The sequence below is a fragment of the Podarcis bocagei genome, assembly GCF_964188305.1.
Source record: "Podarcis bocagei genome assembly, chromosome: 1".
NCBI classification, from domain to species: domain Eukaryota; kingdom Metazoa; phylum Chordata; class Lepidosauria; order Squamata; family Lacertidae; genus Podarcis; species Podarcis bocagei.
In genome coordinates, this window is record NC_138125.1 from 50,271,852 (window position 1) to 50,299,269 (window position 27,418).

General features: G+C 42.7%; 2 protein-coding genes across 4 annotated transcripts; one reads left to right on the forward strand and one right to left on the reverse strand.

Moving 5' to 3' along the window:
• Nucleotides 1-1,240: 1,240 nt before the first annotated feature.
• On the forward strand, nt 1,241-14,966 carry ARG2 (arginase 2). Of its 3 annotated transcripts, none has more exons than XM_081213021.1 (9): nt 1,241-1,387; nt 2,992-3,097; nt 3,731-3,803; nt 10,872-11,049; nt 12,044-12,203; nt 13,001-13,095; nt 13,236-13,340; nt 13,519-13,655; nt 14,530-14,966. In XM_081213021.1, exons 1-9 carry the CDS (start codon nt 1,335-1,337, stop codon nt 14,733-14,735), a joined length of 1,113 nt encoding a protein of 370 aa, XP_081069147.1. In that variant the 5' UTR covers nt 1,241-1,334; the 3' UTR covers nt 14,736-14,966. The 3 variants fall into 3 exon arrangements, with proteins under 3 accessions (XP_081069147.1, XP_081069148.1, XP_081069149.1); XM_081213022.1 differs by having other exon boundaries at nt 1,256-1,387; nt 2,995-3,097; XM_081213023.1 differs by lacking the exon at nt 1,241-1,387 and having other exon boundaries at nt 2,872-3,097.
• VTI1B (vesicle transport through interaction with t-SNAREs 1B) lies at nt 14,914-27,329 on the reverse strand. The gene is given in 7 exon segments (XM_081213100.1): nt 14,914-15,286; nt 17,107-17,168; nt 18,596-18,769; nt 24,335-24,526; nt 25,373-25,431; nt 26,868-27,040; nt 27,042-27,329. Coding segments are annotated over 7 exon segments (939 nt in total). The 5' UTR covers nt 27,230-27,329; the 3' UTR covers nt 14,914-15,195.
• Between the last annotated feature and the right edge of the window lie 89 nt (nt 27,330-27,418).

Consider the following 27,418-nt stretch of genomic DNA (forward strand, 5'->3'; position numbering starts at 1 on the left):
GATGTATCTTCACCATAAAAAGAACATGAAATACATTCATGTTCTTTAAAATTTACATGAAAAATAAATAAATAAATAAATATCCAGTGTACAATTTAAACAAAATTCCCAACACCCTTAACTAACTACAGTTCTCAGGATTCTTTGGGGAAGATGTGCTCTAAATAAGCATTAAATGTATGGTGTGTAAACAGCTGACTTCTGGAGGGTGACAGATTCCCAGACCCTGAGCTGCAGCCTACAGGGTAGGTTTGTTTTAATTACTCTGAATTATCCACTAGCAAGTCGTGATACTTACAAGATTGACTGGTGTTTTTCCATGTCCTGAATGGTAGGTTTCCATGAAGTGAGGAATCTAGTGCTGATTTGGAAAGTGCATGGTTGTGTCTCAATATAAGGCAGTTTCATATCTTTTAATCTAACTCAGAGGAACCTATGAATTAGGAGTATGATAACATCCAGAGAAAACTAAGTTTGTGGAACTATACTGAGGCTGCAATGCTACACCATTTTTCTGGGAGTAAACCTGGCTGAGTAAACCAGTAGGACTTACTTTTGAGTGACACATTTATATAGAGAGAGAGAGAGCAGAAGTTTTTCCAGGGGGGTACGCAGGGGTACGCATACCCCTAAACATTTTGTGAATCTAAGTTTGGCCTCATTGAGCAGCAGTATTTCAATATGAGTAGCAAAATGAGAGTAAAGGTAAAGGGACCCCTGACCATTAGGTCCAGTCGTGGCCGACTCCGGGGTTGCGACGCTCATCTCGCTTTATTGGCAAAGGGAGCCGGCGAACAGCTTCTGGGTCATGTGGCCAGCATGACTGAGCCACTTCTGGAGAACCAGAGCAGCACATGGAAACCTTTCCACCGGAGCGGTACCTATTTATCTACTTGCACTTTGATGTGCTTTCGAACTGCTAGGTGGGCAGGAAAATGAGAGTACAGTACCCCTAAACATTTTTTTAGGGGAAAAACAACTGGATAGATAGATAGATGGATAGATAGAACAGTTGGCAGAGGATGAGATTCTTAATCTCAGGACCATGGCTTGATTACCCTCGTGATCCCTTACAACTCCACAATTCTATGATATCCACTCCTTTAAGCCCAGGACAGCTGGGAGGCTGCTTCAAGTGCGCAAGGCAGAGTTCCGAACTGGGGCAATGGCAGGGCCGGAATGCTGCGCGCTGCCGGTTCCAGGCCCTTTTGTGTGACTCAGGAGTTGCGCGCGTGTGTCAGAATGGGCGCGTGGCAGCCGGCAAGACCCAAGTTCCGGGGGGGGGGGGCCTGCAGAATAGCGGCTTCTGCGCTTTTCACAGCAGCCTGTTTAAGATGATCCATGTCAGTCGCGCCCTTTCATCGTTATTTTCCCTAGGAGAAAAATTGTGAGGCGGGTATATCTCTCTCTCTCTCTCTCTCTCTCTCTCTCTCTCTCTCTCTCTCTCTCTCTCTCTCTCTGTGTGTGTGTGTGTGTGTGTGTGTGTGTGTGTGTGTGAACTAGGCACTGTGCTTTGATTAGACCGCGAAACTTTGAAAAGTGAGAAGGAGCCGGGTGGGAACTGGCTCGAGGACGTTTCCAGAGATGGCAGTCGAGAGATAGGAAGTGGTCCCGGGCTCTTTATTGGAAGGCGGCCAGCTTTGGTAATCGGAGAGCTGGCTGGAGTCCAGCTGCCCCGTCCCTATCTCGGGGACCTAGCGCTGGGGGCGGGGGCGGTAGAGGCGGGACTCCCAGGGCGGACCAGCGAGGGGCGACGCTTCGCACGTACGACGAGGTACTGGGTTCATGCCCCGCGCCTGCAGTCCAAGCAGCAGATTGTAGGGCGGGAAGACTTCGAGATCCTGCACGGCAATGGGTGCCACTCAAGAAGGCAAAGGAAATCTCTTTAGAAACAGGAATAGCCCCTGTTCCTCAAGCAAGGCGATAGATTTCTCTCCCACTGCAATCCTACGACTTCTAACTGGAATTAAAGTATCCCATTTCTTTAATTCTTACCTTTATTTTGATGATTGATTTAAAGCACTTGTGTAACATCCTTCAATAGATTTCAGGACTGGGAACAACGGAAACCCCTAAAACATCCAAGCCATAGCATTGGAAATAGTAATGGAGAAAAAATGGTTTAACAGTTGCAGTGTGGGAGTATGTAGTAGCGTTTCTTCCCTCTAGCTATGCTATCTTTTCCAATCCTCAGGCCCGTGTGCATTATGGTTTTGTGAGGGTCAGTGATAAGAGTGGTTAGAGTGTTGGACTCGGGCTTGGTTAGAAACCTCACTCAGCCATGAAGCTCACTGGGTGATCTTCGGCCAGCCACAGTCTCTCAGCTTACCCTACCTCACAGGGGTGTTGTGAGAATAAAATGGGGGTGGGGGTGGAGAACCGTGTACAATATCTTGATCTCCTGGAGGAAAAGATGGTATATAAAAGGGGTGTGGGTGTGGGTGTCCGAACGCACCTCTTTACTTGAAGATTGAGACATGATGCAATTCAGTGTGAACCGTCCAGGCTTCACAAATGGTCTTTGAAATGTCTTGCTTGACCCTTTGGACGGGCGTGGGGGGGGAGTACAAATATATTTTTAAAAGAAATGTAGATGAGCATGGCGTGCATGGAATAACTCTGAAAGGGCAAGCGACCCGCAGCAGGAGAAGAGAGAGGTGTGTGCGGGAGGGGTGTGTGGAGAGAGGGGGACGTGCGTCCCAAAGGCAGCCAAAGCAGGTTGGTCACGATTCTGCCCCGGGGTCTCGGCATCCCCGGGGGCACTCGGAGGCACACCTCCGCGGAGCTGCGCGGCGATTGGCCGGATGGCGAGAGCAGCCCGGGGAGGCGGCCAGGGGGCGGGCGAAGAAGCATCGGGGCGGGGAAAGGGCCGGGCGTGCGCGCTGCCTCGCCTGCTCAGCTAGCGGAGCCGGCTGCTTATAAGGAGCGAGCGATCCGGTTCCTCTTCCTCGGTGCTTTGCACATCATCACCTGCGTCATGTCGCTTCGCAGCAGCTTCGCGCGGCTCCTCAAGCAGCAGGCGGGCTCCTCGATACAAGTCCAGAAGAGACCGGCGCACTCGGTGGCCCTCATCGGAGCCCCTTTCTCCAGGGGGCAGGTGAGTGAGCACTGCGGGGGAAGGGGGGGGAGGCGAGGCGGTGTTTGGGGTGCTGGAGACAAGGGGATGGGAAGGCCTTCTCTCAAGGTAAAAGGCTGTTACTATTGCGGCCGAGAGCTGGTAAGAGGAACAGAGCTGGGGGGGGGGGACAAGGGAGGGGAGACAGACAAAGAAAGGCAGTCTGGTGTAGTGGTTAGAGTGCTGGACTAAGACCAGGGAGGCCGCGGTTTAACTAAACTACGTTCTAAAAGGACAGCATCCTCCCTCCCGCCTGGGGGTGATCCGTGAGGCCCAAGCCCTCCTTGGGGCGAGTGACGCTTCGCCATAATGCTGGAGGAGGACCGCACGTGGTCATTGGGGCAGGGATGGAATCCTTAAGATCCGCACAGTGATATTTTTTGGCTGGGGGGGGGCGTGTTTTAAGATGCGTATATCTTTAAAGGGAAGGACGGTCGGAGCAATGTTAGCTGCGGGCGAGGGAGTGTCCCTGCGCGCACCGGGCAGCCGGCTTCCCGAGCGTGGAAATTTCCACGCGCTTCTCTTTCGGCGCTGTGACTCAGCGGCGTCCGCTTCTCCGCTTTCCCGGAGGCGCGCATAGCATCACCGCTCCTTTCCTGTTTTGTCTTCCTCCAGAAAAGGAGAGGAGTGGATCACGGTCCCGCAGCCATAAGAAATGCAGGGCTGGTGGGGAAGCTGACTGGCATGGGTAAGTAAGAGGTTTATTTTGAAAGAAACCGCCTCTCCCGTAGGAACATAGCAGGCTGCCTTAGACCCAGTCAGACCACTGATCGCTCCAGCTCAGTATTTGTCCACATAGCGACTCTCCAGGGTTTCAGGCAAGTCCCACTTGGAGATGCCGGGGGACCTTCAGTGTGTACCACCAAGCTACATCCCCAACAATTGCTTTTCATAGAGAAGGTAAGTGAGTTCTCCCCCACCACCATGACTGATTGAGTCTCTTTAATGCAAAAGTTAGCTGTTGGGAGAGATTTGGCACTCTCTGCAGAAATACAAACCTCCTTTCTTTGAGAGGAAAGCCCTCTCAATTTGAAGCCTGATGTACATATGAAAGAGGTGGCATGTGTCCTCTGACGGGCTTCTCAATAAGGAGGCAAAGGAACTCAAGAGGCTCCGAGAGTGACCTTCCCTTTCCTCCTCAGGAATTTTCTTCTTTGTCTGTATGCAGAGAATGAAATGCTTGTGTAGCCAGAGGCAATGTCCTTATTTCAGCTTAGATAATTTTTTTTTTGGGGGGGGGAATTTTGGGTTCAAATAAAAGCAGAAGCTGCCCTATGGCACAGTTGGCTTAAGACATTTTGATGGGAGGTGTTATGTACTGAATCCTAGAACAATAGGATCCAGAATGCAGCAGTCTGATTGGTCCACAGGAGCCACCCAATCCAGGTGGAAGTGAATCAGCGACCTGATTGGCCTAAAGGAGCAGCCCGGAATTAGCCAATCACGCGGGGCCCATTGTGTAAATAATGTATATAAGGCTAGACGTTTTGGGGAAAGTTTAATTCATTGCTATTATGAGCTGAATAAAGAGCATGAAATTCACACTCGACTCAGGAGGCAAACAACAAAAGTCCCCCCCCCCAACAAGATACTTAATACCCAATTTTGGCAATGGGGCTGAAATCCTACAAGTGCCTCTTCTTGGGAGTAAAAATATAATAACATAATAAATTAAATGATTTAACAAATCAATGCATTGTCATGCCCCCCCCAAAAAAAAACCTGTCTGGCACAGCTGCCTCATTCAACTCAATGGTATGACCAGCCAAGGAATCAAGATTTAATATTACTTTAATATTGCATTTGTGGTGTTGGAGAATCAACAATTTGCCCATGTCTATTCCAGCAGAAGTAATCTCACAGAGTGACTGAAGCTGTTTATTTACCAAAACCAGGCCTAAAGCTCATAGTTTTCTGCATCCAATAACTTGAATTCACTGTGTTGAGTTGGACTTCTTTCGATGCTAAGTCTTAGCATATTCCTTTTGTGGTTTTGGTGAATGAATGGATGAATCAGAGGTATGTGCTAATGTCCCTTATGAGTCTCTTCTACTGGCAGTGCCTGATTTCCAGAAAGTTATGTAATTGGCAGCACAGCTGTCATTTTAGCCAAACCCTTTTAAATCAGTGTAGTTATTTTTCTGTGACTCAGCATTAGTCACCATCTTACAGGTACCCTACCTGCAATTCACACAAAAATTGGATTTGTGCTATCACATCAGGACTTAAAAAAGTTGATTGATCAGGCATCTCAGTTTCCTGAAACATTGAACATATTGAAACATTTGCCATCTGAACTGATCTTAATGTTAATTGCCTGATCTGGATATGTTTGTTATAGCCATTTGACTCATCCTCACAAACAGTGTACAGTTTTTTTCATATTGTGGGTTTCAAAAAACATACAGTGTGAATTGTGAAAATACTTCAAATGATTGTCAAAGCATATACAGTAGTACCTTGGTTCAAGAACAGCTTAGTTTATGAACAACTTGGATTAAGAACGCTGCAAACCCAGAAGTAGGTGTTTTGGTTTGTGAACTTTGCCTTGGAATATGAACATGCTCCACTTCCTGTTGAGTGTGTTCCATTTGTAAATTGAGTCCCCTCCTGCTATGGGAAAGCATGCCTTAGTTTAAGAATGCTTTGGTTTAAGAACGGACTTCCGGAACGGATTAAGTTCATAAACCAAGGTACCACCATATAGATTAGGCAACTAACTATGCAGATCCATCAGCTGTTCAAAATCTGCTACAAAACTCCATGGGTGGTATTAAACTAAATAGTTATGCTGTGTAGCTAAAAGCTGTTGTGCTAGAGTCACTTCCCTCCCCTCTGCTCTCCCCACATACACCCTAAATCTGCTGCAGAGGGTAGGAGAATTCCCCAGAGCAAATTTAGCAGGGGGCGGGGAGCATGCAAGGAAAGGAGAGAGCATTGAAGTAACACTGCACAGCTAAAATCCATTGTGGTACAGTACCCTTTTAGTTGTGTTCCAAAAGTGCCCTGAAAGCAGGAGTGGAGTATCCTCAGTCTGGAGCCAAATTTAATCTGCCCTTGGAGTCCTCTCCAGCTGTAATATGGTGAGGGAAAGGGGTTTTGATGTTGTATGAAAGGTGCAACTACAGCTTCTTTCTGAGCAAGAAGATCAAAGCACAAGGGAAAATGTTTAGACCAACTTGTGTCCCTTGCAAATACAGTCATACCTTGGTTTTCGAACAGCTCAGTTCTCAAATGTTTTGGCTCTCAAAAGTCCACAAACCCAGAAGTCACTGTTCCAGTTTGAGAATTATTTTTGGAAGCCAAACATCCGACGGAGCTTCTGTGGCTTCCGATTGGCTGCAGAAGCTTCCTGCAGCCAATCAGAAGCCGCGCTTTGGTTTTCGAATGTTTTGGAAGTTGAACAGACTTCCGGAACAGATTCTGATTGACTTCCAAGGTACGACTGTATGCAAAAAGTAGTCTATGCATTAGGCAACTGCCTGCCACTACTTTAGATAGCTATGAGTTAGGACTTGCAATTGAGCTATGCATTGGCCCTGTTTGCATTCTACTGCTGGTATTTGGGGTATGGTTACCCGACGTCCCCGTTTCCTGGAGACAGTCCCCAGATTTACAAATCTGTCCCCGGACAAAATCCGTCCCCAGAATGTCCCCGGATTTCATTTAGTGTCCCCGGATTTATATTTTAAGTGTGATAGATTTATTAGTAGGGAATGAATGTTGTGTGATTCGTTCAACGGCACAAGACACTTCATATGAGGACTTCCAGCGAGGCAAAATGGCGGGCGCCATGGCAGTGAGCTGCTTCTGAAGCCAGCCAGAGCCAACTGTGCTACCAGGTTGGCTCCAGGCTGCTGAGACTGCTGCTGGCACTGCCACTGCCAAGGGGGAACCAGGGACACCCAGTGTGTCAACTGGGGGAACTGCTGACACCCCTTCATGCGACCCAAATGGAGCCAGGCGCAAGAGTGCCCAGCCCCCTGGCCGACTGCCCACTGGCACTCCGGGGCCAGGAAAACCCTGGAGCTGACGTAGGGAGAAGGAGTAGAAGAGAAGGAGAAGGAAGAGAGAAAGGAGGGAGAAAAAAGAGGGGAGCCCCAACCTTGCTGCACTGCTGCCGCTGCAGCTGCCGCTGAGCAGGGGAGGTAGGAGGGCACTGGGAGGGCAAGGACATGTGGCCGAGCCCAGGCCCGACCTGAGCCTACTCCATGGCGGCTAGCGCTCCAAGATTGCAGGCCGGGGCCCAGAGGAAGGCCACACGACAGAGGAGACCACAGAAGAGAAGATATGACTTCTTAATATTTTTAAAAAATAACTTTTTAAAAATAACTTCTTTTCTCTTTTCAAAAATAAAAAGTGTCCCCAGATTCTTTGAAAAAAATCTGGTAACCTTAATCTGGGGTGGATTTGGAACATCCAAAAGTGCATTGGAAAACACATAAGTGCTTCAAAATTTACCAAATTTGTCATGTGTATTCTTCCACTCCTTTCAGAAGAGATTGATTCTGTTTATCTGTTCTTTGAGAGGGGGGAATGAACAAAAAGAAGCTCTGTTATAAAGCTGCTGAAAAATGAAGAGCAGTGGCTCCAAGTGTATTTGGTAACTAAAAAATAAAAATTCCTGTAGCACCTTTAGATACTTTGCCTTTGCTGTAGATTGGTACAGCTTTCCTCCTTCTGATACAGAAGTACAGACAAGACTTAACAGCAGTAGTTTCATAACTGAAAGCTCTTTCTCAGTAGTTTAGAGAAGTACAGCTTGAAAAAGTGGCTGTGACTTGTGAAGTATGGTAAACGTGATGTCATCAACTGATGAAAGTATGCTTCTCTTGAGCAATCCTTGCAACCCAGACAAGTGCAGATTTAACCTCTGCTTCTTGTTAGGAAACAAGGTTAATTCTGTCACTAACTAATCTTTTCAGCTTGGTTATGTTAGAGCAAACCTTGCAGTTACAAATTCCAGAGCCACAAGGTATTGTTACGTATCTCACAAATGAAAATTAGATCCATTCAAAAGAATGGAAGAGCAGTTGTGACTCACTCTCAACTTATGATGAAGTGGCAAAGCAAGATGAATAGAGTATGTACACAAAAACATAGAAAAAGGGACAATTGCTTTCTATAGTGTCGTCTCAACTTTCTGTTCCTATTGAGCCTCTGTCACATTGTTGTCATGCTTGCCAATGAATCAACTTATCAGGGCCACATTGGAGTTTTCTTTTGTAACATTTCTGTTGACATACATAAACGTCAGAGTCTGTTACATAACGTGCAATACACCCATTGGTGTCTCTGCAGAGCTAGGAATTTTTCCTTTGCTTAAATTGGCTTGAAAACCTAATTTACATAGCTGTCGAGCACAGGCCATTTCAGTTTTGCTTTAACCAGACTTGATAATTTGGAAGCAAGTGAAGCTATAAGGTTCACATACAATTGAGATCACCTACACACCAGACATGCAGAGCTGGTCCCCAAATTTGGAGGAGGGGGCATTGAGCATGCATGATGTCACATGTGCAGCACTCCCCACCCTGGCCAGGACACATTGGTGTCCCTTTGAGGTGTCCCATTTGTGATGGGGAGTGTGAAGATTGCCCTCCATTGCCCTCCACACCTCCTGCACTCGCCGGAGGTGCTGGGGGACGGCAGCACCCTAGAAATATTGAGGGGGCTGAAGCCTCTTCTGCCCCCTATAGCTGGAGCCCCTGCTACACACCCTGCAGTATTGATTAAATCAAATATTAAAGCAAGTGCCAATTCCCCCCTTTTTTGAGCAATCGGCATACAGTATTGACACATCAGTATAATTTCTGCTCAGGACAGAGCTCAGATTTCATAGGATAGATAAATGCTGATCATGGGAACATGGGCATTTCCCTGGTTTTCCATTTATTTGGTCTTGTTCAGGGGAGAGATCCAAACAAAAAGCAGGAGGGAGGGGAAAAAACCCTTAAAGAGATAAAGTCAGTGAAACTAGCTGAATATAAATGGCTTCATAATTACACTTTCTCTTTCTCCTGGCTCCTTGCCAGAAACTCCTTGTGCAGCCAACCTATAGAAGAGGCAGGCCTGGTGTCAGATGACCGTCTCAAGGCTTCAGGACAGTAACACTATCTGCACATGATGACCTAGTACACTGCCATTGCATCAGGGTGTGATGCAACTTTGTAGGTTTGAAGTTTGTAGACTGACTTTGAATGCATCGTATTGCCAAATGATGTGGGTTTTATCTGGCTGATCATCCGTTTGAGATAAAGAGAGCACAGTGCCAAAAATATAGGCACTGTGGGTTTGGCTACCAGTCTTCATTTTGTTAATCTTTAACTGTGTTTTGTGTGTCTGTGCTGTTATTCCCTTTGCACTTATGTAATAATCACACTAAATGTACTTCATGGATTACCCCATCATTTTGGGGAGGTGGGTCTTGTTAACTGAAAATACTTAATTTATGGCTAATCCAAGAACACTGGAAGCTATAGCTTTACTGAAGCTAAGGAAGTGCGGATCTGGTCAGCACTCTGGATGCGAGATCATGGAGAGCTCCGTGTAAAAGAATGATGTGTATATAAGGAATATTTTTAATATTGATCCAATTTTCCAGTATAAAGTAACACGCTAAAACAAGAACTGTAAAGTTAGTTTAGGGGGATTCAGTTAACATTTAAATTTCACTTTAATATGTCTTTAATCTGTTTTTCTACTATTGTAAATCTTTCATAGAACTGTAGAGCTGGAAGGGGCCACAGGGGTCATCTAGTCCAACCCTCTGCAATGCAGTGATCTTTCACCCAATGTGGGGCTTGAACCCATGACCCTGAGATCAAGAGTCTCATGCTCTCCCGACTGAGCTATCCCAGGTTTCCTATAAATGACTATACTCCCATCTGATTAAATCTTAAGTTTGTAGGGGGGCAGGAATCAAGATAGAAACAGTGGTATTATGTCACTCCTTATTCAAACGTGTAGGCAGCCATAGAATGGGATCAGGGGCTTGCAAACACTTCACACCATATAGATATTAGGCCTATAAATAGCAAAGGCTTAGGGTTTCCCGAAGTCCGAGGGAAGATGACATTCATCAGGGAATGATGAAAGAGAGGAGTGGTATTGCAAGTCCTGGACTGCTGAGGTCCAATTACCTTAACCAAAGGAGAGGGTGTGTGTAGGAGCTGAAGCAGAGACTGGTTCAGGGGAATGCACAGACTGACTGTATTTCTAACGCAGCAGCCATGGGTGTGACCTATCGGATGGTGGCAAAGCCATTCAGTGGCAGGCCCTGTTGTTGAACACAGTGACACATCTGCCCACAAAGTCTGGGCACCAGCAGCAAATTACATTAGCACAAACTTGCTCTGCCCATGCTTCTGAATAAAGTGTTTGGGTGCAGTGAAAATCCAGACATCGGTCAACATGTCTACTCTTCTCTTACAAATATGAAGGTGGGGTTATTACCCAAGACCTGTGGCAGGCTTCCTCAAACTCGGCCCTCCAGATGTTTTTGGCCTACAACTCCCATGATCCCTAGCTAGCAGGACCAGTGGTCAGGGATGATGGGAATTATAGTCTCAAAACATCTGGAGGGTTGAGTTTGAGGAAGTCTGTCCTATGGGATCCTTGAATAACGAGCGACATGGTTGCAAAGCAGCTGTTTACCTACCTCCATTAACCAAGTTAATACTAACCACCAGTATTTCCTGACATTGGACTGGGCAAGTGCAATTACGTGCTTTCTTCTTTTCTTCTTTCCCCCCAGGTTGCCAGGTGTATGATCTTGGAGATTTAAATTTCACTCAGGTGCCCAACGATGATCTCTATAACAACCTAATCATAAACCCACGCTCCGTGGGATCAGCTAGCCAAGTTCTGGCGGACACGGTGAATGGAGCTATTGCCGCTGGTCATAGCTGTGTAACCATTGGAGGAGATCACAGGTGAGTTGGGAGGGATCCGTGAGGAAGATAGTCTCTTGAATGAAATAAGCCTCAAAAAGCTTTGGGTAAAGTTCACTCCTCAACTGGATTCGTTAGTTCAAATTCCTGTTCACTGATTGAAAGTGACAGGCCACAGTCAAGTGTTAAATTATTGTCCCCCGGTGGCAAATATGAATCATCTTCGGTCCCCTGTGAGAGCATCTCTGGGGCCACAGGATATTGCACAGCTCTCTGAGGAAGCCCAACACTGGAGGTCTCTTATTTGCAGCCTTGTGATTCTCTAGAGCAGGGTTTCCCAAAACTTGAGTTTTCAGCTATTTTTGGAGTAGTAACTCCCATTATCTCATCTAGCATGCCCAGTGGTCAGGGATGATGGGAATAGTAGTCCAAGAACAGCTGGAAACCCAAGTTTTGGAAACTCTGCTCTAGAGCTATCCCTCTACCATACCAGTTGCTGGAGAACAATAGTGGGGGGGGGTATTGTCTTCATCTGCTGGTTGTGAGCTTTCCCAAGGGCATCTGGTCTGATCCAGCAAAGCTGTCCTTATATTCTTATGAAGTAATGGGTACTGTTTATAAAAGGATGTGACTGTATGTATACACACACACACACACACAGTAAGTTCATTTAGTAAATGAACTTGTTTTATTTATTGTTCTCAGAGGAGGCACAGCAAGGTATCTATCAGTGCCTGTAAGAACCAGATATGAGGCACAGGTAAACTGCTTTAGCTTTGCCAGAAAGGCAACCTCCAACAGCTGCAAAAAGAACGCCAAAAACCCTTAGGTAGAATTTATTGTGGATTTCACATTTTTTAGCATATCAGGAACCAGGTTATATAATTATCACACATACTGTACAGCTGTCAAATGTCTTTGTAAAACTCACAATTTTCTCAGTGTATTAACCCAAACTTAAATTAATACAAGAAACTTTTGATGTAAACTGGGCTGATAAAAATCTGAATCTGATTTTTTATTTTTATTTTTGCAGTTTAGCGCTTGGGTCAATCAGTGGTCACTCAAGGCAGTACCCACACCTATGTGTGATCTGGGTTGATGCACATGCTGACATTAACACTCCACTCACAACCCCATCAGGAAATCTCCATGGACAGCCAGTCTCATTCCTTTTAAGAGAACTTCAAGATAAAGTAAGTGGGGATTATGCTGGACAGCTATAAAATACATTTTATGCAATCTGTTTTGTACCATGTTTGTAAGGCAGGCATTAAAGTCCAATTTTAACTTACCCTACAATCTTGAGCAATTTAATTTTAAATCCAGAACATTATAGAAATAACCCCCAGAAGGAGACAGGTAGTTCAATTATTATTGATGTCTGCATAGAACCTAGCTGGGAACACCAGACCCTGCCCTATGCTGGACATGATTTTAGCATGAAAGATGTGCTACTATTTCCTCACTTGCAGCCCCCGTTTAGAAAACAGCATATTGCAGTCACAATAACTCCCTTTCAACTGCTAGATACTTTTTGTTCTTCTGGACTAAGATACAGGCAGTCAGGGTTCAATGCTCAGCTCAGCCATGAAACTCACTGGGTGACCTTAGGTTAGAAGGAGAGAAGGTGACTTGCCCAACTCATGGAGTTGTGAGATCAGAATGAAGAGAGAACCATGTATGCCAACTTGTGGCTAAAGACAGGTGGTTAATGCCACCCGCTTATCAAACACAAAGTGCCACAATCACAGTCAGGTGACCCGTTTTTGCCTGTGCTGTTTGAAATTGAATTGTGCAAGCAAAGCACTGTGCTATGAGGTCAGGTGTAGGACAGCTGGGCCCGTATTGGCCAAAACAGCTTCAAGGTCCAAATGTGTATGTACTGACACAGTTGAGTACGGTGTTCATTATACATCACCACTACACCATCATGTAAACAAGCCTAGTGTTAAATATCCAGGACTATGGTAATTCTTCTATTCCTCTATAGGTGCCGCTGCTTCCTGGATTTTCCTGGCTAAAGCCCTGCCTTTCACGATCAGATATTGTGTATATTGGCCTCAGAGATGTTGACCCTGCTGAACAGTAAGTACAGGATATCTGAACTGGGAGATATCTTTCTTATTTTTTTAAAAAAATACGTACTCGGCCTACTGCCATCAGCAAGAGGTATGTTGCATAACATTATAGCTTTAAACATTTATATATTTTTTCTTTTTAAACAGCTATATTTTGAAGAACTATGGCATCCAGTATTTTTCAATGAGAGATATTGATCGCTTGGGAATCCACAAAGTGATGGAAAGAACATTTGACCACCTTCTGGGCAGGTAAAACTTCTTTGAGGATGGACATTTTGGGAAGTGGCGTTAGGCAAAAAATACTTAACCTATTCACATGTCAGCGAACGATCAGCTTGTCATATCCTACTGATCAGTCCCCACTTACAATGATGTGATTTATTTCACATGGGTTATACCTGTATTATAAAGTGATTCTCCTTCACAGAGGACAAAGACCAATCCACCTGAGCTTTGACATTGATGCCTTTGACCCAACTCTGGCTCCAGCAACAGGGACTCCTGTCTTGGGTGGATTAACATATCGTGAAGGCATGTACATTTCAGAGGAAATACATAACACAGGTAAGAACCAGACAAGCATGTTTTACTTTCAGCTTTGGATAACATGATACAAGTAAGCACTTGCATGGCAGCTGTGTTACAGAAGTATTCAGTGTTTATTTAAAATGTTGGAGTGTAAATGAGAAAGAAGCTCGGGTTCTCTTCCTTAATTCACCCCATGCTAAGGAAATTAACAAGGATAAATTGGAATGGACAGTAGTAAGGATAAAGAGAGTTATCAGGCGCTTTCAGACATCAAAATTGCACTTCCTTGTTAGTACAAGACAAAAACCAACTTTACTCAAATGTTAAAATTATTACAGCTAAAAGCTACGCCTAACAAACTCCCCATATGAAACGAGGCTTGCTTACAGGAACAATAGTTTTAGCTGCTCTATCATCAAGTTGCTTTCACTGAGGCTCCCTTGCAGCCTTCCATTATCAGGACCTTGGCAGCTTCCATAGGAAGGGGAGGTGGGAACCTAATATCTCTCACTTGACTCATCCAGTTTAATTATAGCTGTTAGGCACTCTTAAAACACTAAGGATCCATGTAGCAGCATCATTTAAAACATTTAACTACTTATTTGCAGTATCTCTATAACAATGTTGCATGCTACTGGCAAGAACATAACCTAGAAACAGGGCCAAACTGGCTAGCAGTTATCATTGCTTTGGGGCTGCAGTTTGAAAAGGAATTCAAGATTATGCTAAATACTGCAGTACTTTTAAAACGGCAATAATTTATTTCAGTCAATGCATGGCTGGAAACTTGGATTCATTCGTACAAAACCCATATGCCGTTGCATATAGCGCAGACCACACCTGCCTTTTGGCTGAAGTGATGCTTTAAGTTCTGTGTCTTCCATGTAACTCAGTGTCTTTAATTTCCCAGGCCTGCTTTCAGCCATGGACCTTGTAGAAGTAAATCCACTGCTTGGAGATTCACAGGAGGCAGTGAATGCAACAGTTAACCTTGCAGTAGATGTGATTGCTACATGCTTTGGGCAGACAAGAGAAGGAGCGCACATCATGTTTGATGATCTCCCAACACCCAGTTCACCAGATGAATCTGACAGTGAAGAGCAAGTACGGATGTAGGACCCTCAAGGATCAACGGATGCTTCAAATGGGCATTATGTACAGATCTGCTGATCTACTGAAATGGACTGGCTAAAACCCAACTATACCACACTCTGAAGTGTTCACCAGTTTTGGAGAGACTAGTTACTTTTCCCACTGCGTGACCAAACCGCTGTATTACAAGCTAGACAACACATCGGCTTAGGTGAATGTTTATTACTTTGCAATTATACAAAAACTTACCATCCCTTCACTGCCCTCTGTCTTTCTTTACAGATACATTTCCTCTCAGTAGCCCTGCAGCATCCTCAAACGAACATGCTGTTAAGACTTGACAACACACCAGTATTGTCCTTCAACTGTAGTAAATATAATCCACTCCTTTCATTGCTGAAAAGCTGTTCCTTGGCAATGATTGTAATACAGTCCTTAAGATAGATGGAAGGCCTGAAAACAGCTGTGTGTGTGTCAAGAAGATTCAGCTGAAGAATTTGTAGTATACAACACCTCCCAGAATGACTAACTCCAAAATGATGATAACGGAGAGCAACAGCTTGTTTGTCATAACCCTAGAAGGAAAGATAAGACATGAGATTTATTTGGGTTTACAAAAAATCTTATTTGCATTTAATGTTGCCCATGGAAGTCATTCTCACTTAGATGAGAGAGAAGCATCATTTCATATTTAGACAGTGAAAGCTATTGTGTATTTACGCATAAGAAAGTCGGGGACTTAGTCCCAGGTGAGTGCATATAGGATTGTATCCCATGTTGAAGAAATAATAAAAGGGAAGAGTAGCAAGAACTTATATCTGAGTTCACCAAAACCGGCATAGTTCCTGGGATTCCTTATAAAAAGCTAACTTAAAATAACATAAATGTATTGGTATCTGACTTAATATGTAAACATTCAGGAAAGCAGCAATTAAAATAAGTTAACACCTTGAAAAGCTGGTGACAATCCAGCTAGGTGACAATTTCAAGAAAATATTGTCACAAAAAAGATACAGAAAGAAATTTGTAGCAAGACAAAAGCTCAATTCAGATATCACAGCAAACCATGATTCACTGCAACTGTAGTTGAGTCTATACTGCATTTTTGCTTGCTTGCATCATCTGAAAGTTATGAGATACTACCCCAAACAGCTCTTCCCTGCTGTACTGCTGGGAAAGTAGCACCACATGCTGCTTTGTTATCACCTGATGGCAACCCCAAGGCAGCAGTGTATCCAGTGCCCACTCAGAAACTTTCAGGTTGCTTCTGTGCAATTGTGCAATATGTTCTCTCCTCATTCAGCATTCTGCCAAAAAGGTTTGTCCTGAAATGAGCATAAAACATCCTTTGATTTTCAGGAACATTTTCCCATAACCCCTCTCCCTTTCCTATAAGCGTGAAGTACTTATATGCAGTTATGTAGTTAGCCAAATAATGGGCCAGAAACTTCTGAAAATATCTGGAATATGCACCATAGAGAGGAATAGGCATGCTTCACACCTAATTGTGGCTGTAAATAGACGTATCTTGTAGTTCAGCAAGAGAACACAACTGAGAGTCACTATCTTCTGGAATACTGTCTTGGATATGTTTCCCTTTGTACAGTTAGCTCAATAATAATAATAAAATGTTTTCTGAGTGCATTCATTCCCTTGCTTTCTTTTGCATTCACATTGAGAATCAATTTAGCAACTGGGATATATAAGGGCTAGGATGTACTGGGTGGTTGGGGAGATTAAGTCTAGAGAAAAGCACATTCAAAGGAACCACAGTATGAGCTGCTTGAGTGCTTTCATTTTTGACTGCTCAGAAATCTCTCTCTAGCGCAGAGATGGAGGAATCTTTTTGGTTCAGTGGACGAGATCTTTATTTTCCTCCACCCCCCACAGACCACTTTTGATAGGTTGGTGCCCCTGTCCACCTGTCAATCATATGACATGATGACTTCAGGTGACCACCTGTCAAAGTTGACCCGTCAGAGTGGGCAAGGCAGCACCCAGAAGGACTAGACTCTACTCACCAGCTGATGAGTGGGTGTTTAGATCAGATGACTGCAAGGGTCTGCTTCACAAGCATGTTTCCTACAGGGAACACCCTGGCAAAGCAGGTAATTGTTTGTTTTCACTTCAAGGCAGCATTCTTTTTGGGGAAATGGTACCTGCTCCACACAGTTTTTAGAAAATGCTATTTCATCAACACTCAGGATCCATGCAAGGATGAGAAGGCAAGTGTTTGGGCACCGGGGAACATTTTGGGACTTGCCAAATCTGTATAAACGTGATGGGCTGCATTTGAACCACACTGGAATCAGACTGCTGGTGCACTTAGTACATTAAAGAAAAACCAACCCAAATTCAATCCAAGTCTCAACTGATTATTTAAGTGGCATCTTACTTTCTTGACATGGCGCGCAATATCTTTCGACTTTTGCTTAAATTTTCATTCGTGTTCACCAGCTAAAAAGGAAAAAACAACATTTATTACTATTAGGTTGCAACTTGAGTTTGTGCTCATGGATACCTGCACCTGAAGGTCAGCATCACAAATTAAGTACACAGAATGAGGCTCAAGCACATGCAAATTGAAGCACATTTGCTTAAATGCTTATTCTTAAGGTGCAGTCAATAAGCGTGGCATCATAAGAATAGACTTACGATGCAAGGGCATGATTAACTCTTGTTTTAAATATCTGTACTGCTGCCATGTTCGCACAGGCTAGTATGTCTCAAGTAGTCATTTTTAACCATGGCTATGTGTACTCTGTACTAAGAATGGTGAAATTCTGTGCCCAGGCAATTCAAATGGAACATCCCCAATGGGGCTTAAGCACATCCAAATAGGTATAATGCAAGAGACATCTTACATACTGTGAGTTCTTCAACCCATAACAGTTATGTTACCTGGGCAAATTTGCATAATTCTTATTTTGTATAATTTGCCATGGTTTTCCTCTCACGAGGAGGGCCAATGAGCTCTGAAGACACCAAAGGCCCACCAGCAACCACTTGAACTTATTCAGCAAATCTGCAGGCTTCTCAGATTTCAGCAGGCCTCAGCCACACAATTTCAAGCATCTATTCACAACCATAAGGCTAAAACTTGCTTTTAGACAAATGCAAGCAGAGATTCAGTGCAACAAACATTTTATGCATTTCTTGGGTTCCTGCAGAATCTCAGTATGTACATGCAGCCCTGTTATTCAGCCAGCACAGAAACAAAATTACGGAGTGTGTACTTGTTTTAGATATACTGGCCTACATCTGATACAACAGAAGGTTGTTTGCAGAACCAATCGCTCTCCCTCCCACCCCACATCTCCTGCAAAGTCTCTCTGAAGGATCAGAGGCTCTCCTGAAACACGGGGGTTGTGCTGCTGAAAGTGGACTGCTGAGCTGGGAAATCACCTCAAATAGGGAAGAGAAACCTTGCATGAGGGGAGCAAGGAGGCTTGAGGGAAATCAGATGCATGGGCAGACTTGTAAAAGTGCAGATCTAAAAAAGGAAACCTGAAGTTTATCTTATTTTGGGATGGATGTGAAATTATGTGCTCATTACAGAGTTTTTACCAATACAGCCGTACCCTGGATCTCAAATGCCTTGGCTCCCAAACAAATTGGTTCCTGAACGATTGAAACCTGGAATTAAGTGTTCTGAACATCTGTGCAGCTTCCAATTGGCTGCAGGATGCTCCTGCAGCCAATCAGAAGCCGTGCCTTGGTTTTCGAACAGTTTTGGGAGTTGAATGGACTCCTGGAACGCATTCTGTTCGAGAACCAAGGTATGACTGTATGTGTTTTTAAAAAGAATTGCCTAGTTTCTTGCTTTTGAATTGGCATGTGTTTATTCTGAACATGTGAAGCAACAGAAGCAGCTTTCCACTCACTCTGCCTTTGGTGCGGTCCAACTGCTCCCGCTGCTCCCCAAGTACTTCAATGATCTCTGTACCAACTTGATCTGTCTCTGCAGCAATCTGGTGTGAACGCTCTATGCTCTGAGTGGCTCGGTTCAAGCTTTCTGTTCCTTGAAGCAGCAGCACCCTCTGAGACTGGAGCTGGGTCTTAAAAGAGACAATTAAGACACATTTTTAAAAGGCAGAGAAGATATTTTACCTTCTGATAAGGTCTGTGTGAGATGACACAGCCTAAATGGGTGACTGGCAATCTCTGCTTTATAGGAACATTTGACCATTTCCATGCTTGTGTAAGCTTTTACCATTGTCAAAGATGTGTGCATTATGCCTGAGGGGAAAAAAAATAAATGGACAAAGAGACATATTTCCCAGATAAAAAAACAGTGGCTCATGCAGGAAAAGGTATTTCCTGTCTCAATAATTTTTCTTTGATGAAAATGCAGGCAACTCATGAACAAATAATTAAAATATATTGTTACTTTTATCACAATTATACCAAACCAAGCCTTACTATTGTGGCAGTTTCATCACCTAATGTAGAAGTAAGGAGAACATATTCCTTCCATACCTGAGCATCTCTCCCTCTCCCTTCACCTAAACAGCTCAGGCCCTGGTTAGAGAGCTGGAAGACCAGGGTTCAAATACTCACTTGGCCATGAAACACACTGGATAATCTTGGGCCAATCACTGTCTCTCAGCCTAAACTACCTCACAGGATTGTTGTGAGGATAAAATACAGGGGCAAAGAGCCATGTGTGCTATTTTGAACTTCTTGGGGTGGGGGAAATGGGATATAATATAGTAAATAAATACAATAATCTACCCTTCCTGCTTTATAACCGTGCATTTAACAACCAAGAGTGACTGTGGAAATCTATATACGTAACAGTAAAAGCAGACTCCCCAAGTTGGCAGGAGGCAGGGATTGGAACATGTAAGAGGAGACCTCTACCATGGAGAAACTCCCTACTCCTGAAGGAAAATATGGGGAGCAGAGGAGATAACCCTATGATCTCTTGGCAAACCACCTCTCATTTGCAGTGGTGTATTCACACTGCTCTCTGCTATCAAAAAATGAATTGTTTTAACTGATTTTAATAGTGCATTTTATATAGCTGTAATCTGCCCTGAGCAGACAACTGCTGAGAGACAGGATGGGGGGGGGGCTCTTTAAGAAAGAGAAATGAGAGCAAAGGAATTCCTGTCTCTGTTCCTTCCTTCCAGCTCTCTCAATGGTCCACATGTAATATTACTCAAGAATAAAATTAAATAAGCAGCAGGTGGGATGAACTATTCTTTCAAACATAAGTTAGTCCTAACCAATAAAAGATATACCATAACAATAAGGAGAACAGAGAACTTTGAGAACTTTCCTCCAGGTAAGCTTTAAGAACCCCAGATCCTCAGTGTTGCCTCTGGCATTGCAAAAGAGGTTGTCAAATGAAGTTTGTTGCTTTCCTGACAGACATTAAAGAAAGAGAATCAATCCTCTTTCAGCTTTAACTGCTAAATCTGACCTGGGTAACACAGAAGTCTAAAATAACATATGGCATAACTCCAATCAGGACACAATCGCAAGCCTCCTACATAAGCAAGGGGTATTTATGGCCAACTTGATATGTGGTATCTTAAATATATTTAATCCATATACCCCTTTTTTATTTAATCTGTGAATATTTTATTGCACATACGAAAGAAGGATGTGCTCCACTAGAATTGGACAATAAAGCACAACACAAATTGCATTCTTACCAGAGGCACATGCAAAATGGCAAATCTTATCTTTTTTAAAAACTGAAATTAAATCCATGTGTTAGATCAGGAGCCATATGTATAAGTATAAATCACACGTGCACCATTTTAAGTATCCCCTTCCTTACAAATATGTTACGTGCTGAATTTGTTTGTTTGCTTATGCATTTTTATTTTTATTTTTTTATTAGTTCTTTATTTAGAAAAGATACACTCCTTACATCATTATTCAGATATATACACGTACAAAAGTTTCCATCATAGAAAGAAGCAAGAAACGAAAAGAAAGACAAAGAAAGAGAAGATAGAAAGAACAAAGAAAAAAGAAAAAGAGAGAAAACAAACAAAAAAAAAACATCCAATGTTACAGATACAAAACTTCCGTCCAACTCGGTTTTGGAAATACCTAATCTTACATTAATTCGCAGTATTACTAAAACACTATACGTCGATGCTTTTAATTATCGTCGATTGATAAATTATTTAATCCCTGACTGCTTTCAAAATAAATTAGAAATTTGTTCCATTCGTCTTTGAATTTAACTGTGTTATTTTGTCTTATTTTTTGGGTTAATCTCGCTAGTTCAATGTATTGGTATAGCCTCATTTGCCACTCTCCAACCGTGGGCACATCAGGAGATTTCCATTTTTGTGCAATTAGAATTCTTGCCGCTGCCATAGCATATTGAACAAAATTTTGATCTATTTTCTTTATTTCTTTACCAATCATTCCTAAAAGAAACAACTCAGGGGTTTTAAGAAAATTATATCTCAAATTTTTTTTCAATTCGTCATATATTTGGTTCCAGAATACCTTCAACACATCACAGGTCCACCAGATATGGAAAAAGGTCCCGACCCTGTCCCTACATCTCCAACAGGTGTTATCAACATTATTATACATCTTTCTTAACTTTACTGGGGTCAAATACCAGCGATATACCATTTTCTCTAAGTTTTCACGTAGGGCTACGCATGCTGTGAATTTTACACCTTTTGTCCACAATATCTGCCAGTTTTTATACTCTATGTTATGTCCCAGGTCTTTATTCCATTTCACCAACGCTCCCTTCATCAAATCCTCCTTAGTGTCCCACTCCAATAAATGTTTGTACATTTTGGAGAGAAGTTTTTCATTACTCTCCAAAATTTCCACCTGGAACCTTGATTTTTTTCCACTAAAACCCACTCTCTTGTGCTCGCCCCATAAAGCATTAATCTGATGGTAAAGCAGCCACTCTTTTATTCTGTCTTTCAGCTGCTCATAGGGCTTCACCTTCCATCCTGCTTCTGTCTTCACTAAAAGGTCCTCATATGTGCATCTTTCATCAATCATGTTTATTCTCTTACTTTTGATAATATCAGTTGGAGACAGCCACCCTGGAATACCTTTTTCAATCACTTTTTTATACCTCTTCCAGACCTCTAGTAATGGGCCTCTAATTACATGGTTGGAGAAGCCTCTATGAACTTCTCCTTTCTCTTGCCAGAGGTAGGCGTGCCACCCGAATCTAATATTAAAGCCCTCCAAATCCAATAAATCTGTATTTTGGAGGGTGGCCCACTCCTTTATCCAGCATAGGCAGGATGCTTCATAATAGAGCCTAATATTCGGGGCTGCAAAACCACATCTCTCTCTTGAGTCTGTCAGATATTTAAACTTTATTCTGGCTCTCTTTCCCTGCCAGATGTACTTGTTCAGGGTTTTTTGCCAGTTCTTAAAGAAGGAGGTACCTTTAATAATCGGAATATTTTGGAATAAAAATAATAGTCTCGGAAGGATACACATCTTAATTGCAGACATTCTCCCTGTCCATGATAGTTTCAGTCTGTGCCAGGTGTCCATATCTTTTTTGATATCCTGCCAGGCCTTGCTATAATTGTCCTCGACCAGGTTTATATTTTTTGGTGAGAGCCAAATTCCCAGATATTTGACTTTGTTCACAATTTTAATACCACTTTTTTCTTCTAGTTGAATTTTATCCTGTTCTGTCATATTCTTAGTTAAAATTTTTGTTTTTTTCCTGTTTAATCTAAAGCCCGACAGTCTGCCAAATTCCTCTAAGAGTTCTATTACCCTACTTATACTGTCCACTGGGTTCTCCATGGACAGAACCAAATCATCGGCGTAGGCTTTAAGCTTAAATTCCTTCTTTCCAATTTTTATCCCCCTCACATTTACTGCCTCTCTTATTCTATTTGCGATTACTTCCAATATCATTATGAATAACAAGGGGGACAAAGGGCAGCCTTGCCTTGTGCCTTTCTTGATCTTAAAGGGTTTAGTCAGATTATCATTTATAATCAGCCTGGCCTGCTGCTCTGAATATATTGCCCTTATACCATTCATGTAAGGACCTTCAATACCTGCCTTCTCCAGACATTGTGATAGAAATTCCCAGGCAACATTATCAAAAGCCTTTTCGGCATCTATAAAGATCAGTGCTGCAGGGACATCTATTCTCATATCTAAATATTCAATAATATCTAGTATGTGGCGAACGTTTTCCTTCTGGTGTCTGTTGGGGAGAAATCCTGCTTGATCTTTGTGTATATACTTTGTTAGGAGCTTCTTAAGTCTACCGGCCATGATATCGGCAAAGATCTTATAATCGTTATTGAGCAAAGAGATTGGTCTATAATTTTTTACATCTGTTTTTTCTTTCTCTGATTTTGGGATCAGAGTTATATAAGCCATTTTCCACGACTCCGGGATCTTTCCTCCCTGGAGAATGTTATTGATCACATCTTTAAGCACTGGGGCTAGGTACTCCCCTAATGTTTTATAATATTTTGCAGATAAGCCATCTGGACCTGGGGCCTTCCCCATCTTCATCCTGCCGATGGCTTCCTTTATCTCATTTACTGTGATCTCCTTATTCAGATGTATCCTATCCTCCTCTGTTATGTATCTCCTCTCAAAATGATCCAGGTAGTTCTTAATTTCAACACTATTTTCTCTTCCTCCTTCATACAACTTTTCAAAAAATTGGGTAAACCTGTTTTCTATCTCCTCTGGATCTTCTATGATGTTATCCTCTATTATTATTTTATTTATCACATTTTGTTTCTTTCTTTTTCTTAACAGCTTATGCATTTTTAAAGTGTCTTTAAGTGGGTGCTTGTGGAAACCTGCCTTGCTCTTTTTAGCTGCCTCTTTCTGTGATTAATTGTACTCATTTTGCTGAATTTAATTTAGTATTTAATTGTTGTTTATTCATTAATTGAATATTCTTTCATGTTGCATCCAGTTGTGGCACCAGTATTGATGAGTAAGCTACAAATGTTTTCAATAGTATTTGTGTTCTGTCCCATATTTATGTGCAAATAAAAAACATAAGAGGTCAAAACTGTAACTCTATCAAATCAGTGCAGCTGACAACAACCAGACTGTTCGGTCTTAACAGCTTAATGCTTTTTCTTTACAATAATAACCACAGAAAACTTATTGACAGTACTTGAGTGAAATCAATATGCCTCAAATATGCGCCTTCCACAATACTGATATGCATACAGAGATTTTGGAAGCCATAGTTCAGAGATGCTTTTGGAATATAGAATATTCTATATTCTCTCTAATCCAGAATTTGTTGAGAAAGAAAAAGAACATTTTAAATATACAATTTCCTTCTAACAAGAAGCAGTGGTTTTTCTTCCACTTACGAAAAACTGTGCCTTCCTATCAGGACTCTTAAAAAACTTATTGATGTTTGTCAATATAAAAAATGTATTTAAATCAAAAAAAGAAAATAAATTGTCAGCCCTACTAATTTTGCACTACTGAAATTACGCTTTCTGAAGAGCTTCTGTATTTTTCCATAAACTTGTATTGTTGCAATAAATACAATCACAACTCCTCTGTACATATTGGAAATAATTAAACTTAGTAAGAACCATAAGAGCTTTGTCACCAATACAAATAAACAAAATCAATATAGTTAATTTATACCTAGTACTCACACTCTGCTCATTTTCTGTGGCGTAGATTCCAAATTTGGGGTCTCCATGTCCTCCTGGAACCACTCCCAAATCTGTACTTTTCATCTTCCTCTGAAACATGGCAAGTTCTCTTCTGTAAGTCCGAATTTTGGCCATCATTTGATTGTGGAATGACATTGGAGCATATTTCAGTTCTTCTTCCATTTCCCGTAGCTTTAGTAAGTTTTAAAAAGCAGATACCAAAATCTTTGTTAAAAATATTATCGAAAAAACATAAAAGCAATAATCAGAAAATGGATGGCACACAAAAAGTTCTAAAAATATAGCAGAATCTGAAAAGATACTGAATTTTTTTGTTTGGTACAATTTTAAAAGTATTATCTAATAGTTCTTTGTTACAGCATTCACTATTATGCTTAGATGAGTCAGTCAACAATTTTTAAGCATGCAACCTTACCTCTTTTTTTATTAATTTCATAACAGCACTTGATTGTAAAAAATCTCAAAGCTGATTACAAAGGATAAAACAGTAAAATGTACAACCCTATATTAAAACATACAAAAGTTAAATTACTAAAACATTAAAATTACCTCAACTTTTTAAGCATCTGGGTAGGTTTGTCTAAACAAGAATGCTTTCAGCAGTGAATGCACCTGCTTGATCTCAATAGGCAGGGTGTTCCAATTGCAGGCGGTGCCACACTAAACAAGAGGGTTCTTACAAATGCAGAATAAGTGTTATGTGGCACCTGTAGTAGTGCCAGTTCTACTGATTGAAGAGGTGATTGAGTGGGCATATGTGGGGTAAGAAGATCTCATAGGTAAATTGGTCCCAAGTTGTTAAGGGCTTTATATACCAGTAGTAACACCTTGAACTTGGCCCAGTAGCAAATTGGCAAATCTATGAGCACAGGTGTTATATGCTGGCAAGGCCTCACTCCTGTCAGCAACCATGCTGCAGCATTCTGCACTAACTACTGTGACAAGGCCTTCCCAGTCCAGGAATGGCCATAGCTGTTCTAAAAGCCTTCTTCCTCAAATTACAATTCATATCCTTACCGTTTCATTTGCTTCTTTTTGTTTTTCATCAAATTCTCGAATCAACTTCTTCTTCTCTTCTAGAAAACATAACAGAAAACATGGAAAAAATTAGCACAACAATCAGCAAAGCCAAAAGGACTTCTCAGTGAAAATCCACATAAGAATGTATACATTTTTTTGTGATGGCCTTTGACTACTTCATTGTTTCAGTGAAAATTATTTTTCATGGTCAAACTGTATTAACTGATAATGTAAAATCACTTTAGAAATAACTACCAAAAGGTATGTTATCCTCCTAGTCCTCAACCAAGCCAGGGAGCCTATCAGTTTGGTTGGTGACTAGATCTCACTTTTTCAAACAAGGTAACCTGGAAGATTCAGGGGCAGCCAACAAGGTGTCCGCCAGACGATGGATTACAACCACCAACATCCCCAAGAGCTGGCAATGCTGGCTGAAGCTGGTGAGAGCTGTAATACAACAGGATATAGAGGGCACATTTGTAATGCGTAGGCCTCGTCCACACAATATTTCTGTCTCCTTTGGATTACACATCCAGATCTGCAAACAACAGAGAGACATGTCTGCTGTTACTCATGAATGTTTCCAGAATATCTTATATTAACTATTTTGGATTTCATTACAGGAATAAAATGCATATAGTTAGGCACTCCAAAACACTGTATAAAACTACTGTCAAACATCAGATCACTGGAAATAATCAACTATCTGACTTCTAGAAGACATCTGAAGGCAGCCCTGTTTAGGGAAGTTTTTAATGTTTGAAGTTTTATTCTGTTTTTAGTGTTCTGTTGGGAGCTGGCCAGAGTGGCTGGGGAAACCCAGCCAGATGGGCGGGGTATAAATAATTTTTAAATTATTATTATTATTATTATTATTATTATTATTATTATTATTATTATTATTATTATTATTATTACTACTATGCTAGAGCAAAATGTGACGTTTATAAGCATCCTGTTTAAAATAGCTATTTGAGCTCCACTGGGAAATGTCTAGGATCGGGCCGGTAGGAGGCAACCTTCTGAGACTGTGATCTCTCTGGTTCTTTTCTGAGCACCAGGTTTCTTTTTTTAACTGAATTAAATTCCACGCTGAACTTCGCCTTCCTTCCGCATTCCAACCACGCTTAGAATCGCTTCGAAGCGAGGGCGGGGTCACCTATGATTATTATTATGATGATTACGGGTCCTCCTCCTTTGACAGCCGCCTGACACGCAAAAATCAGCGAGGAAGTTTTCCCCGGGTCACTTCGGGCTCCTTGCGAAGAGAAGCGGCCGGGTTTCTGCGTCTCGGTCAGGATGCTGCTCAGAGGCGGGTTCAGCAAAAATAAACTCAACGGCAACCCCTCTTCCTGCAGCAACCGACGCCTAGCCGGACGGCAGCGCTGCAGGATCCGGGCTTGTCGGGAGCGGGACGGGGTGGCGGAAGGGTCCGCGCACGGCTCGCCCCGTTTCCCCCCTCCCGGCTCACTCGGGCCCCGCTGCTACGTACCAACGGCCGAGCTCCCACGCAGTCTCTCGGGGGCTCCTCGCAGCTCCCCGTGCAAGCCGCGGAAGATCTCGTGCAGCCGCTCCAAGTGCTCCGAAGAGCCGGCGCCGCGCTCCGCCATGACGCGAAGAGGGAGCGGGAGCAAAGCGGCGCCTTCCCGAATCTGAGGCCGCCCCGGTCACCGCGGCCTGGTAATCACCGGCACCTTCTCGCAGGCGCTTCCGGGAGGAGGAGAAGCGGACGGGAGCCTTTCCTCTCCCCGAAAGAAGCTCTGCTCCGCCATCCGGGGGCCTGAAGCCGCGTCGCCGCCAGGAAGTGTCGTTTGCAAAGCGCCGCCCAGCCTCTGGAGGGGAAATCATTTCCATGCAGATAGAGACCTTTCAATAATAATATATGTTTTTAAATAATCTATGGCAATTTTTTATAATGCAAGCCGTTTTTGTGTCCTCCTGTTCAGAGGAGAGAGGATTGAAGCAGCAGTCTTCACCCTGTTGGAAGTTAGGCTCATTTGTTTGTACTCCCCCCCCCCGCCCCCAATAATTTATTTGATTTTA